The 18,503-nt window shown below is 48.5% G+C and overlaps 1 protein-coding gene across 1 annotated transcript; it reads left to right on the forward strand.

Moving 5' to 3' along the window:
* Nucleotides 1–6,728: 6,728 nt before the first annotated feature.
* On the forward strand, nucleotides 6,729–16,504 carry DRG1 (developmentally regulated GTP binding protein 1). The gene is made up of 9 exons (XM_053368860.1): nucleotides 6,729–6,856; nucleotides 8,647–8,770; nucleotides 9,761–9,936; nucleotides 10,652–10,721; nucleotides 10,977–11,146; nucleotides 11,738–11,868; nucleotides 13,148–13,315; nucleotides 14,872–14,994; nucleotides 16,385–16,504. The coding sequence occupies exons 1-9, from the start codon at nucleotides 6,815–6,817 to the stop codon at nucleotides 16,482–16,484; spliced, it is 1,104 nt and encodes a 367-aa protein (XP_053224835.1). The 5' UTR covers nucleotides 6,729–6,814; the 3' UTR covers nucleotides 16,485–16,504.
* Nucleotides 16,505–18,503: the final 1,999 nt, after the last annotated feature.

Genomic DNA, 18,503 nt, shown 5'->3' on the forward strand with positions numbered 1-18,503 from the left:
CTGCTGCTGCTGGAGGCTCGCCTTACCTTCCTGCGCCTGCAGCAGCAGGAACGGCCGGCAGGGGGAGCGCGTCCTCTCGTTCCTCGCCTGCTGCGTTCACGCGCTCCCGTCGAGGGGGCTGGTGCGCGCGCCCGTCAAGCGGGGGAGGAGGAGGGAGAGGATGGGCGGAATGCAAAAAGAAAAGGGAGGGAGGGGGGGAACCAGAATGGCGCACGCGCTCCGCCTCGCGCCTTCCAGAAAATCCCCGGGCCCCGACGGCGCCGTGTGTGCGCGAGCGCGCCCAGGAACCGGAGGAGGAGGAGATGGAGATGAAGGCGGCCCCGTGCGGGGGTTGTTGCAATGCAAATCCCAAATACAATTGCAAGACTGGAAGAGAAAGCGAAGGCAGGAAGAACAAAAGGCCGACGGCGGGGGGGAGAGAGAGAGAGCGCCCAGAGGCCGCAGGAGCAGAAGCAGCCGCGGCGGGCGGGCAGGCAGGCAGGCAGCCCCTTTTCGCCTCTCCCCCCGGGCGAGTTCCTTCGCGGCCGCCACGAGGCGCTGCAGCGGGAGCGGGACCGCCGTGGAAGCTGCTGTCGATGCTGCCGGTGGTGCTGGACGACGAGGAAGCGGCGTCGGTGGTGGCTCCGGCTGTCTTTTTCTCTTGGCCGCCGTCGGTGGGAAGTTTTCGGGGGCTGCCGGCACGCTCCGTCCGCCCGCCCGTCCCCCTCCCTCGGTGTATGTGTGTGTGTGTTTGGAGCGGAGGAAAGATGGCAGCGGCTGTACTTCCTCTTGCACTTTCACCCCTGGGGGGGGAGGGAAAGAAGGAGGGGGGGCCGGCGGTCCCGAGGTCCCCCCCGCGCTGCAAAAAGGAAAAAAAAAAGCGCTCCGGCAGGGGGCTGCGGAGCCGGCCGGGGCCTCGGATTGTGGGGCGCGCTGCAAACTTTGCTGGTTCTTCTTCGGCGCTGGCGGCCCCCCTCCCGATGTAGAAAGGGACCCCCCCGCGCCCGCTCGCCTTTTCTCTCCCTCCCTCTCTGCAGCCAGTGAAGCTCTTCCCCCCTCCCTCGCTTCCTGCCCCCCTCCCTCCCCGCATCCGCCAATGCAAGAGCAGCCAGAGGCAGCAGGCCGGCCCCCCACCCCACGCCACCACCCAACCCCCCCCTTCCTGGCCGCGGGGGCTGGGGGCTGCTGCTGCAATTGCAGCCGCCCTCCCCCCCTCCCCAGCACTGATCCGCCAATGCCGAGCCAGCAGCGGCAAGGGCCCCCGCCCCAGGCTGAGCAAGGACGGGCTTGCCTGGATGAGAGTTGAACCACCCCCCCCCGCCCCACACCCGGTCTAATGGATCTAGGCTGGAACAACTGGGTGGGGGGCGGCTTGCAGCCTGAACTCTCCTCCCCCAGTTGCTCAATGCAGATGGTGCAATTCAACCCCCCGCCTTCTCTAATTCCTGTTAAAGCCCCCACACCCAGCCACCCCTCCTTGTCTCTTTCTCTGATGAAGGTGATTCCTGGAGGGCCGCCTCGGAGCCGCCTCTGGCCTGGGCGAGGGGTGGGGGGCGCGCGGGGCGCTCCCCGGAGGCGCGGGGCTTTAACCCTCGACGGACCCAGCCGCTGGTTCCCCTTCCCCACTACTGCTTCCCACCTATCGGTGCACCGCGGGGCTGGGGAGGGAGGACTTGGGCGCCCATTTGGGCCCTCCCCGGGGGTCGTAGCGCACCTGGAGCGCTTGATGGGCCTCGGCGGGGCGCGCCCAGGCCGCTCCCTCGGCGGCCGCAGAGAACACTGATGGGCCAACAACCCCATCGCCCGACGGCACAGCCTGAAGCCGCTTGATGATTTCCCTCCACTTGCAATTCCTATCCGGCTCTTTTTAACGTTTTATAGAAAATAATTACGGTATCACAAATTACTTTCCCACTGAAATTGTCTAACTGTTTAGCCTGGCTGGAGAGGGGAGTAGGCAACTGAGTCTTACCAGTTTCCAGATCCAAGCCAGCTTCCATCACCGCAAAATTATAAATGGAAAAAGCCTTCAGTGAATCCTTTTGATCCCACAATGGGCATTCCTTAATTCAGGCACGGGGTTTTCTCCCATTCAGGCAGGTGCCTAAGCACATGCAAAACTTTCCCTTTAGCCAGAAAAAAGAAATGCCACTGTGGGAATTGACATGCAAATGAGCAGCAAACCTGCCAACCCCCATAGAGTATCCTAACATGTCCTTGAAGGCCCCATAAAATACCTTTAGCCTTCCATGTCCCCAGGTCTCTGGAGTCGCTCCTCCAATCGCCCTGTTTGCACCCAAGCTGGCAGGTGCAACAATGATGTAGGATTTGTCAAGTCTCGCTTTTTATTCCAGTAATTCTTAACGGCACAAAGCCCACATCAAACCTGTGGCACTAGGCGGCAATGTCCTTTAAATCTACTTTTCTCTTTGCCGGAAGCAATTACTGTCACAGAAATAAAAATTTACTCAGATATAGCAAAAGCATTATTCATATTTAAACAGGTGGTATTTCATGTGGTTCTTGGAGCAAAATAGAAGGGAGAAATTGACACAGCTCCCCTGTTTTAACACTTCGGGGGTTTTTTTTTTGCTTCCTCTCAGCTATTCCCCATCTTTCCTTTTCAAGAGTGATGATGCTTCCTTTAAACATCTGTTGCCATGGTACCTTTATGTTCCCAACATTCCCCCTTCTACGTTATTAACAGAGGAGTCAGCCCTTCAAATCCTGCCAGCGTATAGGAGCATTACCTAACAGCTAGGTAGAATATGACCCACTTTACTCAGAGTAGACCCAGTGAAATTAATCTTAAGTTTCAGCAGGGCTGCTCTTGAGTATGACAGACTCAGTTGTTTTAAGAGTGATTTTATCCCCCCCAAACAATAACAACAACAACAACCGTACTTAATTTTTATTTATTTCAATGGACCAAACAATGCAGCGATCCTGCTAAACTAGCAGGCCAGGTATCTCAGAGATCATCCATTCCAACCCCCCTGCTAGAGCATCCCTGACAGGTTGACATCCAGTTTCTGCTTAGAAACCTCTTAACCTTGGAGAAGACACCTTCTTCCAAGGCATCTAATTTCACTGCTAAACAGCTTGCACTGTCAGGTTGGTCTTGCAAATATTTAATCAATATCTAGGGGGTTGGCCTCTGGAGTGAGAGAAAACAAATATGGCAGCCTTTCAAAGATTTGTCTCCCTCCTAAGCTCAGCATAGGCTATCTGTGGCTGGCGCCCATTGGGACTGCTGGGGCAGAATACAGGTAGCCAAAGAGCCAAGGTGGCACCAGAGCCAATCAGTTTCATCCCCATCTTACCTGCTGAGATTTGCAAAACTCATTGGGAAGCAGGCAGCGCAAACCACTAGACTGTTTTTATAAGTAGGTGGAGCATGGCTCACGGTGCAGACTGAGGATGGTGGGGCAGTGCCCCATTTGTAGCCTCCACTGGCATAACCCTTCCTCACATGACCTGTTGGACCCAGCTCCATTTTTCTCTCCCATCCCTGGATTTGTTCCAGTTTGTCAACATCTTGAAGAAGCATCTCCACCCCCATCAATCAGCCTGGACACTGAGATCTAGCTCCAAGGGCCTTCTGGGGGTTCCCCCACTGTGAGAAGTGAATTTACAGGGAACCGGGCAGAGGGCCTTCTCAGTAGTGGCACCCACCCTGTGGAACAGCCTCCCATTAGATGTCAAGGTAATAAACAACTGCAGGCGGCAGCCATTTTAGGTGCGTCCAACTGACGCATGACCACTGACACATGGGGCGGAGCGGGCTTCTGCGCACTCTGCTGACACGGGTCAGAAATTGAACCCCTGCGCAAAACGGTTGCTTTCTGTATACAACACTTAGAAGACATCTGAAGGCAACTCTGTATAGGGAAGTTTTTAATGCTTGATGTATCACTGTGTTTTTATATTGTACCCTAGATGGCTGGGGTACTGCAGCTGCTGCTGCTACTAATTTTATCATTCGGTGCAGAGGAAATAAAGAACACATTTTATAATATGGGGCCAGAATATCTTCCTTGGGTGAGGGGGCTTGCCTGGGGCAGCAGTTTGAGAACCGCTGAGGTGGTGGGAGGGCCTTTTGCCAGGCAGGGGTAGCAAGGACCTCGGTCAATTCAAAACTGAAGGTGCCACATCTAGGGCTATAGCTAGGGGGTAGTGAGGTGGGCCCCCACTAGGGGCGCAGGCGGGGGACGATGACACAAAATTGGCTAAAAAATATGTCCATAAATATGTCTATAAATACAAATATTGATCATTGCCTCATAAGAAAAGGTTTTAAATAGAGAGTGAATTGAATGGGTGGTGTGGGGTTGGAGGAGAGGCAGAAAGAAGAGCTACAATTTGTTTGTGGCCAGGGGGCACAATCTAGACAGTTTTTCTGCCAGGGCACAAGATCACCTAGCTACAGCTCTGGCCAAATCCACACAACACCCATTAGCTCAGTCTCTGCACTAATGAGACAGTGGCAGGGAGATGTGAATTCAAACCCACCATGAGGAACAAATTTTTCTACAAATAAGGAACCCGAGTTCAGTGCTGAGCTAGATGGACCAGTGGTCTGACCCACAAAGCATTGTCCATTGTGAGTGGTTTGAGAGAGATCAGGGATCGACAGCCCCCTTCTTCTTGCCTTCATGACTCATGGTCAACACCTCACCCTTGGGTGGGGGGCTTAGCAAATGACCATTGATAATGATGCTACAGTCCCTGTTTGACTTGGATTTGGGCGTATGAAATGGATTAGGGTACAGTTTGGAACATACAACCTAGGGATAGAGATTACCAGAGAGAGAAAATCTGAAAGTACTACGATGCATTAGCAATAAATATTCTAAAACTCCCAGCTTTTCAGTACTTTCAGTACTAGTTCCAGCTAAAAGAACTCGCCCCCAAGGAATTGGCACACATCTGCTTCACTTTAGGACAGATAGACTCCTTCCACTCTGTTCATGAACTTCCTATTAGTGTGAGTCCTGCTGGCAAAATTGTCACACTTTGAGCTTTTGCGAATAGGTTGGGATTCCAGCTTTAGATCGAGGTGTGTATGTAGCATAGGATTTGCTGTCTGCTTAAAATTGTAATTTTACTTTCTGAAACAGCATTTACATATTCTGTCATGTTCAATTCATATAATAAACCAAGCCTTATTTGTTAATGTGTCAAGAATCTTAATGTAAAGCTATTTATTTGCCTCTAAAAATTACAGGGTTGCTCATCTGGCAGTTAATAGCTTGTTAGGGTCACTGGCCCAGAACAAAAAGTAAAAGCGTGTCTGTAGTTTTATTTAGGCAGGAATTGAGACAAGCACATATTCATAAATGGACACACATTATAACTGTAGCAAAAGATCCCAAACCTCTTGTTAGTGTGTAAGGATACACGAGTGCTGGACGCATGTTCAAACACACAACTGTGGCACCCAGAAGGAAGGGGAAAGCACTCTGTACAATGACTTTTTCCATTGGGAGAAGTAGGGCATAAATTTAACAATGCATTTTCAGAGTCTTCTCTATCCTGGTGGACTTTAGATAATTTGGACTGCAACTCCCATCAGCCCCAGTCCTGAGTTGTACTCCAGAACATCTGGAGGGCACCTGGTTGGAGAAGCATGATGATTCATAGCAGAGGTGGTAGCAGCAACATTGCACTATCATACCTCTGTGGTTGGAGGAACTTTTGGTCCTCCAGGTGTTGCAGAACTACAACTCCCATCAGCCCTAGCAGCATTGGGCAATGGCCAGGGATGATGGGACTGTAGTTCACACCTGGCAGGCCAAAGGCTGCCCACACCTGTTGTATGGGGTACTGTGGTAGGAAGGAATTGAGAGGATCTTGCCCTGAGGTGTCTACAGTCAAGAAAATGGGGTGTCAACAGAGGCAGGGGATAGGAAGGGGGATGGAAACAATATACTGTTGCAGTTACATGTCATTAGGTTTAGGAATAGTAAGCAACATGTTTTGGGGGTGGGGAGAGAATATAAGCCAGGGGTTCTCACACATTTTCCCCACAGATCCCTTCAAAATTTCAGAGGGTCTTGGCAGCCCACTTATTTTTTCCTGCCTGTTGTAATGCAAGGTTCTTAATTAATTAATACATTAGTATTACGTTTTGTGTTTTAATCTCATAAGCCATCCTGTGATCTTCCGGTGAAGGGTGGCATATAATTTTAATAATGCGCTGTGTTAGATGCTGTATGGTTTTTAATTACTTCTCTTATTTCTTATATTTTGTCTTTAATGATATAGTATTCCACAGAAGTCAAACAGTAGGATTTAAAACTATATTTTTATCGCTTCTGGAATTAAAATGGCAACATCATGAAAGATAAGATGGATGAGAAATGAACGGATAATTCTAAGTATATAACGAGATGGACCTATCACCTGAATGAGAGCCGCAGTTTGGGAGCTCCTGATAGAAATAAAGCCTTATTTATTAACAGGTCTCTCTATCTGCCTTGTAGGCCCAGACCTGAGCGTAGTAGCGAGGGTGGGTGGGGTCTGCGCCTCCTGCAATACCGTCTCCCGGCCATTAGGCGGGAAGAGTCCTTACGGCGACGCTTAAGCTGTCTCCTTTGGTTTCCTCTCTGGCCTCCTCACTCTATGGTAGCGTCCTCGATCCCCCCCCTTCCAGGAGTCAAGGGTGGAGCGTGATGACAACAGAGAGGCGGGGGTAACTCTCGCACTCCGCACGCGCCCCCCTGCCGGGCTTTTGTTAGAAGTCTCGCGAGAACCTGTGCTTTGGGCGCATGCGCCGTGCCACAGGCCTGAGGAGAGCCGTCCGTGAGGCACCGCTGCCGCCGCCACCGCCATCATGAGCACGACGTTGGCCAAGATCGCCGAGATAGAGGCCGAGGTAACCCAACCAGCGGCGACTGAAAGGCTCCTCAGCTCTCCCTGTGGTGCCCCAACCAGCGGCTCCGCCCCGCCCAACTGGGCTGTGGAGGAGTGGGCGCGGCTCAGTAGAGCCTCCGTACATTGTGGCAGTCTATCTGCTGGGGGTCAACAATGCGGGAGGCTGGTAGAAGCATGCTGGGCTGAGGTCGAATAGTATTCATTACCCCATTCCTGGTGCTTTCCAGATGTTGCTGGAGTGCAGCTCCCATCCTTATCGCTGAGCATTGCCGTGTTGGCTGATGGGATTCGGAGTCCCCAGCAGTACCTGGGAGACACCATGTTGGGCAAGGCTGGAGCCCAGGGGAGGGAGATACAGTGGTACCTCGGGTTAAGTACAGTGGTACCTCGGGTTACATACACTTCAGGTTACATACGCTTCAGGTTACAGACTCCGCTAACCCAGAAATATTACCTCAGGTTAAGAACTTTGCTTCAGGATGAGAACAGAAATTGTGCTCCGGCGGCGCGGCGGTAGCAGGGGGCCCCATTAGCTAAAGTGGTGCTTCAGGTTAAGAACAGTTTCAGGTTAAGAACGGACCTCCGGAACGAATTAAGTACTTAACCTGAGGTACCACTGTACTTAATTCGTTCTGGAGGTCCGTTCTTAACCTGAAGCACCACTTTAGCTAATGGGGCCTCCTGCTGCCACCACGCCGCCGGAGCCCAATTTCTGTTCTTATCCTGAAGCAAAGTTCTTAACCTGAAGCACTATTTCTGGGTTAGCGGAATGTGTAACCTGTAGCATATGGAACCCGAGGTACCACTGTACTTATTTTGTGTGTGTGTGAGCCCCCCCCCCCCCGCTTTCCACTATTGTATCTGTTTATTTATGCTCTGAGACTCCTTGGGCCCTGCCCAAGGGTATGTAAAATTAATAAGTAAATAGGAATAAAGAGCACTGGCCCTGCCTGGTGTTAAGGGTTGCAGTTGGAGGGTGGTGGGCTTGTATCTTCTGAGCACAGTGCAGACAGGCCTCCTTGCCCCAATAAAAAAACGGATAGCTGTGGCTTAGGTGGCTTGTGAACAGCCATTGCTGGATGGAGCCCGTTGGAGTTGCAGCACCAGGTTGGTTCAGTGTTTTTCAAACTTGGGTCTCCAGCTGCTGTTGCACTACAACTCCCATCATCCCTAGCTAGCAGGACCAGTGGTCAGGGATGATGGGAATTGTAGTCCAACAACAGCTGGGGACCCAAGTTTGAGAAACACTGGGCCTTAGACAGACCCAAGGAGGAGACAGCAGAAGAGGGATCTATCCCAGCTATAGGCTGCTGCCACTAGTAGTTAAGGCTGAAAGTGTGCAGCTCACACAGTGCCACCCAGGAAGCTTCATGGCCAAGCCAGGATTTGAACCTGGATCATCCTAGTTCTAGTCCAATCCTCAGGAAAACAATAATTGTCTTGTTTGACCCCTATCTTCCACAACACTGTTGGGGTTGGGCTCTGATTCAAGTTAAGCCTTGAAAACTGTCACCCCTGCCACCCTCCTTCTGCCTTTGTCCGAGTTTCCTACAGATTAGGAACAACCCTCTGTAGTTCTTCTCATGGGACAGATACTCTTCCTGTGTCTCTTGCATGATTTGCAGACAACTCCTCACTCCTTTAAATCTCTTCTGTGGCAGGGAAGAGTGACCTATGCCCTTCAATGTAATATGCAAGACCTTGGAACAAGGTTGGTGTCACCAATCTTTCCCATAAAAGTCCTGGGCTTGTGCAGCCCTCCCTGAGCTTTGTCTTCTCCCCACTCCACAGATGGCCCGCACGCAGAAGAATAAGGCCACAGCTCACCATCTGGGGCTGTTGAAGGCACGTCTGGCCAAACTGCGCCGAGAGCTCATCACCCCGAAGGGAGGTGGAGGGGGTGGTCCAGGAGAAGGTATGCACAGTATTCCAAAAAGATGGAAATGAGTGGCTCAATCCTCAAGTTGAAGTTGGAGGTGGAGCTGTTTTCCTCTCGTTAGTAGAAAAAAGAATATACAAAATACACCAAAAATATGTGCACTTGCTTTGGAAATTATACAGAATTTTTATTGTTTAAGATGCTGACTGTAAACTGCTGAGGTAGTGACTAGGAAGGGTAGTGATTGGTTTGAGTACTTCTCACTACTGTCCCCCATGCTTGTTTATTCAGATGTTGAACACCTGAAGGTGGCTTATAGTTCAGGATTATATGTACACTTGGTGTCATGTGCTTTTCCTCTCCTCTCCTCCTCTGGTGATGTAATACAGATTTTGCTTCAGTTTTTAGTTGGCCATAGTTGCACACTGCGTCTGAACCGTAAACCAAACATGACTGTGTGTGAATCCTAATAGTTAGTCTTAACTATGGTCCACTGTTGAAGTCTTCATAAACCATAGTTATCTTGTTTCAGTAAACTGTTGCTGAGAGTAACCCTAGTTTGGACAGAAGACTAAACTTCAGTTTGTTAAAAACAGAAGCAAATATTTCTGATCTCCTTGCTGCCATATTTGTTCCAGAGTTGGGCTGGTGGGAAGTTGCAGGGATTTAAAGTCTTCTCACGTAATGCTAAACCATATGCCAGTGTAGCATCTGATTGGGACCTGTATTTATTATGGATGAGCAAGACTTTGAGGCTCTGACGCTTAAATAAAACCTGTTAATAAATCCTATGGGCAGATAAAAATATTTCTCTGATAGGATACCAAATCTATCTCAGGCTGAAGGTATCATCCAAGGGGGCCCAGCCTGGCTTGCTGAGATGACTCTTCTCTGGCTTTCTCCAGAGGTCTTCTCCCCTCCCTTTTCATGCTCCAACTTCCTGGAGGGGTCTGGCACAATGAAGGGGCAAGTGTAGCCCATCTCTTCTGCAACCTGTCAGTAACAGTACTGATTTCTGCATTGAAGGTTTTGATGTTGCAAAGACTGGCGATGCCCGAATTGGTTTTGTGGGCTTCCCATCCGTGGGGAAATCCACTTTGCTGAGCAACCTTGCTGGAGTCTACTCTGAGGTTGCTGCCTATGAGTTCACCACGCTGACCACGGTGCCTGGTGTGATTCGATACAAAGGAGCAAAAATACAGGTGAGCTCTCTAGATCTGGGGTGGGAGTGTATGTGACGGATGGAATATCTGTAATATGTATGAAGGGCCATTTTCCCCCAGTACATTTCTGGTCTAGGTGGGGAGATTTTTTCCTTTTGTTTAATTAGAGCTCAGTCTGTACATAAAAGTGGATCTGCTTATTACGATGGCATCAACTGACTTTTCCGAAGTCAAGCCCTCTAGCATAGTATATTCTACCTATACTAGGAACAGCTTAACAGGATGCCCTCCAGGGATTGTGAACTACAACTCCCATCAGCCCCAGCCAGCAACAAAAAAATTCTAGAGGGCACCATGATGGCCACTCCTGATCTACACTGTTTGGCAGCAGATCTCCTGGAGATGCTTATGATGGTATCACCTTTTGTCATTAGATGTACAGGCACAAAGGGTGACAAATATATAAGAGTTAAATGGCAACAGAATGCAAAAGTACAATCTCTGACACTTCGACTAGAGCTTAAATGTAAACAAAACAGAGCAGTAGTAATTGGTGACAGATTTCCTCAGCAAAGCTAAGATTATTGTGTTATTTCCTGTCATGGAACAGGAAACCATTGCCTCTATTCAGACTCAGATGAATGAAGCTGATCAATATTGTTAAAATGTCCTCACAGCTTTCTCCACTGCTGGTGGATTCTGGCTTGCTGATTTCTATATAATGGGTTTCTTTCCTCTTCCTTAAACGCTACAGCTTCTGGATCTTCCAGGAATTATTGAGGGTGCAAAAGACGGGAAAGGTCGCGGTCGCCAGGTCATTGCAGGTGAGGTTGCAGGATCAGAGAAGGATCAGAAATCCATCTCTGCCCTAGCCATCTTTTTGTGCTTTTGGGAGGGAGGAATCTTTACAGATATCTTGCACCTGATTTAAAGAGCAGAATCTATAACGCATTCTGGCTTAGAGAAGCAGATTACAAAACAGGAGTGAGAAGTGCTTGGCACAGAATGCAACTCTTTCTTTCCAACCTCTTTGAAGAAACGGAGCGAGCGTCTTTTTCAATTCTCTTCTTTCTTCGCAGTTGCTCGAACCTGCAACCTTATTCTGATAGTCCTGGATGTCCTGAAGCCCCTGGGACATAAGAAGATAATTGAGAATGAGCTTGAGGGCTTTGGCATCCGACTGAACAGCAAACCTCCCAACATTGGCTTTAAGAAGAAGGACAAAGGAGGCATCAATCTCACAGCCACCGTAAGCAGGCCTGGGCAGAAAGTGTGCACGCCTCCTGCCTTGTCACTGTGACAATGAGAGAGCTCTTTGGATAATCTGAATGCTCTTCTGACTGTGCCTGGGTAGTTTTGGAAGAGAGCTATTTATTTAATTACATTTATCTGGGGACAATCCTTGCTGATCTGGACAAGGATCCCACGGCTTTGAATGGGGCCTCACTTTGACATAGATTTGTGAGAAGAGTAAGAGACTTTTCCTTGTTGCAATGGAAAGGGAAGTATGCTGTGCCATTAGCTGCTGGAATATGGCTAGTTGTACAGAGACGAGAGTCTCATCTGTTGCTCCACCCATTTTTGCCTCTGGCTCTGCCCATCACTGACATGAAGCCCTCTGGCTGAGAAAGGTTCCTGTCTGATGGTCTGAAAGTTTCCTGTCTGATAGGATCTTCAGATCTGTAGAGCTGGGACTTACTCACTAATTTGGTCACCACAAGAAAAGAACGGAAGCTTCTTCAAATAGCTCTAATGGAATCATAGCAAACCCAAATCTGCTGGGTTCTCCAGAGTTACTCACCTCCTAAATATCTGAATGGTTCTTTTGTTCTTCCATTAGTGCCCACAGAGTGAGCTGGATACTGAAACTGTGAAGAGCATCTTGGCAGAGTATAAAATTCACAATGCTGATGTCACGCTGCGTAGTGATGTTACTGCCGACGACCTCATCGATGTGGTTGAAGGAAACAGGTAGTGTGGTGGGACTTGTGAATCAGACTGGTTGATGAGGTTTACTAGGCTGTTGGGGTTGCTTATACTGTGTCATAGATGCCTTTCAAATTCTTCAGGGAATCAAAATCCAGTGTGCAAAGCAAGTACTTTTATCATTATGAATGCAGCCTGTTTGGGATGTGCTGGGGGTTGTGTTGTGGGTTTTGTACTTTTGGAAATCCACTCTTGAGGAGGGTTTGATTTGTGAGGAGGCCGCCTGCCCTCCCACTTGATTCCAGTAGCAGGGAGCTGTGTAATTGCTCTTGTAACTGCTGAAAGGTGTGGAATAGTTTTCTCGATGGAAGACCAAGAGTGCAGGATGGTCTTCTTTGTTGTGGGACACTGGAACAAGTGCCACATCTTTGTGGACACATGTGGGCATAGTAGTTTGGATGTACATAATCTTAAGGGCTTACAGTGGTACCTCGCAAGACGAAATTAATTCTTTCCATGAGATTTTTCTTCTTGCGAGTTTTTTGTCTTGCGAAGCACGGTTTCCCATAGGAATGCATTGAAAATCAATTAATGCGTTCCTATGGAAACCGCTTGCCGGGCTGGCTGTGCGGAGAAGGGCTTTTCTCCCCACCGCAAGCCTTCAGGACAGGTCCGGGAACAGAGGGGAAGGCGCGCAGCGCTTCTCCTGTGTTCCCGGGGCTTGCGGTGGGAGGAGGGTTTTTCCTCCCCACCGCCAACATTCAGAACAGCATGCTGTTCTGAATGTTGGCGGTGGGGAGGAAAACCCTCCTCCCACCGCAAGTCTTCAAGACAGGTCCGGGAACAGAGGAGAAGCGCTGCGCGCCTTCCCCTCTGTTCCCGGACCTGTCCTGAAGGCTTGCGGTGGGAGGAGGGCTTTCCTCCCCACTGCCAACATTCAGAATGCTGTTCTGAATGTTGGCGGTGGGGAGGAAAAACCCTCCTCCCACCGCAAGCCCCGGGAACAGAAGAGAAGCGCTGCGCGCCTTCTCCTCTGTTCCCGGACCTCCCACCGCAAGCCTTCAGGACAGGTCCGGGAACAGAGGAGAAGGCGCGCTGCGCTTCCCCGCTGTCCGCGGAGATTTCCCTATGGGCTTTCGTCTTGTGAAGCAAGCCCGTAGGGAAATTCGTCTTGCTTAGCGAGGCATTCGTCTTGCGGGGCACCACTGTATTCCAAAATACACCTGTCTTGTACCCATGGTCATCAGGAGGGACAGTAGAGAGTAATCACTAGTTTTTTTAAAAGAAATGTGTGTTGTCGGTGATAATTTATTCACTCTTACAGAGTTTACATCCCATGCATTTACGTGCTGAACAAAATTGACCAGATCTCCCTTGAGGAACTAGACATAATTTACAAAGTGCCTCACTGTGTTCCAATCTCTGCTCACCACCGGTGGAACTTTGATGACCTCTTGGAGAAGATCTGGGACTACCTAAAACTTGTGCGAATGTGAGTCAAGTGTTTTGCATTGTCCAGGCTGAAAGCATCTCTGGTTCCCATTCACTTGGAAATCTGCAGCTGCATTTCCTTCCCTACTGTCCTGGTTTGAGCTGCTTGACTTGCAGGCTGGTCTTTGAAGTTGGCTTCTCTTCCTGCTTTCTTGCTGTAATCATGTTCTGTCCCATGGTGCCACATGTAAGCCCTAAAATAGCTTTGGACAGTTGTCAACAAAACCTTTGTACAATTCAGCATCGTTGCAGTTTTCTATGACAGGATAAATGTGGTAGGGTGATGCCTTCAGTAAACAGAATGGCCATTCATCGGGAATGGAGGAAATTGTGGAGGACAACAGATGAGCCACTCTGGACTTTAAGGGCATGTTTCAGTGCAAAAAAATGATAACTTTATGCACATTGAAAATTGGCCTGACATTGAGAAGAGTAAGCTAGGATCTTTCTCTGTTCTCTGTGTGCTGTAATTTTTTAAAAAAATTTATTTTGGGGTGGTACAGGTGAGCGTTTCTTTGTGCTATCCCACCACTTGAATTCTGAAGCACTGCAGTTCAGACACAAGGATTTATCTCATCTGTTTTCTGTTGCTGCAAAGCAGCCTTCTCCATCCTTGTTGGAGAACCTAGAGAGCCAGTGTGGTGTAGTGGTTAAGAGCGGTAGACTCGTAATCTGGTGAACCGGGTTTGATTCCCCGCTCCTTCACATGCAGCTGCTGGGTGACCTTGGGCTAGTCACACTTCTCTGAAGTCTCTCAGCCTCACTCACCTCACAGAGTGTTTGTTGTGGGGGAGGAAGGGAAAGGAGAATGTTAGCCGCTTTGAGACTCCTTCAGGTGTGATAAAGCGGGATATCAAATCCAAACTCTTGTGCTCTCCAGCTGTTTAGGGCAGCAGCCCTAGCCAGCGGCTAGGGATTATGGGAGTTGGAAATCTGAAAACATCTGGATGGCACCAGGTTGGAGAAAAGTATTCTAGAGGGTATGACCTGAACCAGTGGGTTCAAAGTACAAGAAAGAATTTCGATAAAACAGTAGGAAGAACTTTATGTCAGCACAAGTTATTTGGAACAGCTTGTGTTTTTGGTGATGGGGGACTCCCCTGCACTGGAGCTTTTAAGCAGAGGCGGGCTGGCTGGCTTCCTGTCGGGGATGCTGCAGTAGTGGGTGTCCTGCATTAGAAGAGTGTTGGGCAAGATGACCTCTGTAGTCGGTTCCAGCTCTATAATTCTGCAAACTATTACATACCCCTCCTTTCTGCCAAAGGAGCCCAAATGTGGCAAACACACAAATAATAAAGGCAATTAAAATCATCTGAAAACAATTTTAATATAGCTGCAAACTGGGAGAGATCTCTTTTTAAAAGGCTTGTTGGAAAAGGAAGGTCTTTGAGAGGCACCAAAAAGACAATGGAGATGGTCCCTTCCTAGTATTCAAGGCTACAGAGGCCTTAGATGATGAATCTTTGCCCTGGGTAGAAGGGAAACCTTGTTTGAAATGTATCTGTGTTTTAACGTGCTGTAGCATCTCGTTTTGATGACTCTAAATTTAAATTGCAGTTACACAAAGCCCAAAGGGCAGCTACCAGATTACAGCTCTCCCGTAGTCTTGCCTTACTCCCGGACCACAGTGGAGGATTTCTGCATGAAGATCCACAAAAACCTGATTAAAGAGTTTAAATAGTAAGTACGGCCTACAAAGCAGCCAATTTTCTCCCGCAGTCCTTGTAATGTCACAGCACCAGGCGACAAAAACATCGACTCAAGCTTCCTTTCAAATAGAAAATGACTAGGCATTGGGAGGTTCAGCATTTCTGTGGGAAATTAACTGTAGTCTTTTGTCTGATTGTTTTTCTATTCTCCTTGTAGTCTTAGACAGCCTCGAAAGCACTGGGTCACAAGTACATGGCTTTTCATTCAGTTTTGCAAAAAAACCAAGCCTTTGAAGGATATTTCTCATAGTACTATCATTGTGATGGAACAACTTGTACTTTATAATTGAAAAGTGCATCAAAGGGCAGGGAAGCCATTGCAGGAGAAGGGAAGAAACAGTTCTTGGTAGTGGAAGATAAGTTGCCCTACTGAACCAGAAAATAGATTGTTACAATGACATGCTACATGGCGCTACCTCAAATACTGTTTGGAAGCTCAAGCTCATGGGTAGGCAAACTAAGGCCAGGGCACCGGATCCGGCCCAATCGTCTTCTAGATCCAGCCCGCGGACAGTCCGGGAATCAGTGTGTTTTTACGAGTAGAACGTGTGCATTTATTTAAAATGCATCTCTGGGTTATTTGTGGGGCATAGGAATTCGTTCATTCCTCTCCTCCCCAAAAATATAGTCAGGCCCTCCACAAGGTCTGAGGGAAAGTGGACCGGCCCCTTGCTGAAAATGTTTGCTCACCCCTGCTCTAGCTGCTGCTGGGCTGTGGAGGATTCAACCTCAATCCATTAGCCGCCATCCATCCTCCAACCACCTCCAGGCACTCGGACAGGACCTTAACCGCCTTCACTGGTTCTGATTTGAAAGAGAGGTAGAGCTGGGTATCATCTGCATATTGATGGACACCCAGTCCAAACCCCCGATGATCTCTTCCCAGTGGCTTCATGTAGATGTTAAAAAGCATGGGGGAGAGGACAGAACCCTGAGGTACCCCACAAGTGAGGGCCCAGGGGTCTGAACAGTCATCCCCCACCACCACTTTCTGGACATGGCCCAGGAGGAAGGAGCGGAAGCACTTTATAACAGTGCTTCCAGCCTATGCAGGGCATCCTTGAATTTATGAAACTTCCTGTTACTGAAGATGTGTCAGGTGTCATTATCACTTGTTCTGTCATTTCCTGAAGGTAGGCTGATTTTTAATAGCCAAAACTATTTTATAAGTGTTTTGTTTGCTGCTTGTTTCATATTTTATTTGTGAGGCACTCAAGAGAATTAAAGAATAGCGGCCAAGAGAGATTAGTGATCATCTCTGACCTCTAGAGAGTATCTGAATTTCTGGGGAAGCCTCATTGCTGCTGGTCTGTATAAACTGTGGAAGTGTAGCGTCTCAACTAAACGCTTTTCTTTTTCAGTGCACTTGTGTGGGGCTCATCGGTCAAGCACAACCCACAGAAAGTTGGAAAGGATCATACCATGGAGGATGAAGATGTCATTCAGATAGTGAAGAAATAAAAAGCTCTACTGGGCAATTAGTCATGACTCCTTCTCCTCAGTGACTGTTCAGAAGCTTCTTCTATTTGCCGGATGGTTGAATGTGTGTGTGCTCATTCCTATCTTAATCCTCCTAGGAAAGTCAGGTGTATTAGCCATGGGAGCAATGAAAATCTGTTTACTGTGTGAGGCCTTGGTCTCTATTGCTGTTTTGACTGACTGCACAGCCTCACACTAGGGCAGGGGGAAGCTAACCTGCGGCTCCTCCCCACCCGCAGCTAGACTGTAGCTCCAAGCAGCCAGCCTGGCAAGGGGGAGGCACAGCCCAACAGCTAGAGGTCCACAGCTTCCCCATCCTTGCTGTAGTGTAGATAAAACATACAAGGAAGAAAATGTGCAAGCCTTCTGCTTTGCTTTGTGCATGAGAGGCATACAAAACTAGCATTCTTATCATTATATGCTTGTGTAAATAAAGCATGCAGATAAAAACTCGAATGTTAATTCCGGAATGGTGCTCATGCCTAGAACTTAAACACAGTGTATGCGTATAACAAGCTTCTGCAAGTATGGGTTAAGAGCTTTGCTTTTTTCCACCTCACTCTTCCCCCGGGGATTTTAAGACTGGCACCTCTCATTGCTGTTTGAAATACCTAGAAATGTTTTCTTCAAGCTTTTCCAAAATTGACACAGCTTTGTACAAAAGGCGTCTCTGGTATACCAGTGATGATAAACAGCTGCCTATGGAAAAACCCACACATCACGTGTGTGCAAGAGTCTATGCCTGCTCCCCACTGAATGTGGCATTTAGATACAAGAGTTGCCCTGATGGTGGTGGAGGTAGAATTTAACTATCAAGATTAGACAGCCAGGAATAACCTTATCCTCACCCCAGCTGCTAGATGCGAATGGCATAATTTATCTGTGAAGTATGTGAAGTTCTTCCTTTCTCACTGACTAATATCATTGGATGACCCCTACTTCCTCTAGTGTTTATACAGTAGTATATTTCTTTAGTGCCCAAAAAACTCAGCTGCGCCTTTCAATTAAAAAATTGTTTCTATTCCCTTGCTGCCGCCAGGTGGAATAGTGTTTGAATAATAAGTGAAACGCAAGACAATCTTAACATGGATGGTTAGGAGCAGGACCCTTGTTCCTAGCTGCTTCCATGTAGTTTAAGGGGGGTCAATGCCTGTAGCACACAACAGGATTAATTATAGAGTATTAGTTTTGAGGTGTCTGCCAAGATTAAGCTAACACCAGGTGCATTAACACCCCATTAGGTAGTCCAAGCCCAAGCTCCATTAGAAACTTCTAGAACTGCTGCTCAGCCCATTCACAAGCATCTTGCAATCCACACATTTTGCCACCTTAAAGGTAAAGTTAAAGAAACCACTGACCGTTAGGTCCAGTCGCGGACAACTTGGGGGTTGAGGCGCTCATCTCGCTTTACTGGCCGAGGGAGCTGGTGTACAGCTTCCGGGTCATGTGGCCAGCATGACTAAGCCGCTTCTGGCGAACCAGAGCAGCGCACGGAAATGCCGTTTACCTTCCCGCCGGAGCGGTACCTATTTATCTACTTGCGCTGTGTGCTTTCAAACTGCTAGGTTGGCAGGAACCGGGACCGAACAACAGGAGCTCACCCCGTAGCAGGGATTCGAACTGCCAACCTTCTGATCAGCAAGCCCTACGCTCTCTGGTTTAATCCACAGTGCCACCTTACATGACAGGAATTTCTGTGACACATCTAACTCAACTCCCAATACATTACAGTGGTACCTCAGGTTACAGACTCCGCTAACCCAGAAATAGTACCTCGGGTTAAGAACTTTGCTTCAGGATGAGAACAGAAATCGCGCAACGGCAGCAGGAGGCCCCATTAGCTAAACTGTTACCTCAGGTTAAGAACAGTTTCAGGTTAAGAACGAATTAAGTTCTTAACCTGAGGTACCACTGTACTCATATGCCAAGTTTCCAATACTGTGCAAGTTGAGGGAGAGCCAAAAGGACAAACCTTGCAACTAGATTCATTTTCATTTAAGA

The sequence above is a fragment of the Podarcis raffonei genome, chromosome 16, assembly GCF_027172205.1.
Source record: "Podarcis raffonei isolate rPodRaf1 chromosome 16, rPodRaf1.pri, whole genome shotgun sequence".
In the NCBI taxonomy this organism is placed as follows: domain Eukaryota; kingdom Metazoa; phylum Chordata; class Lepidosauria; order Squamata; family Lacertidae; genus Podarcis; species Podarcis raffonei.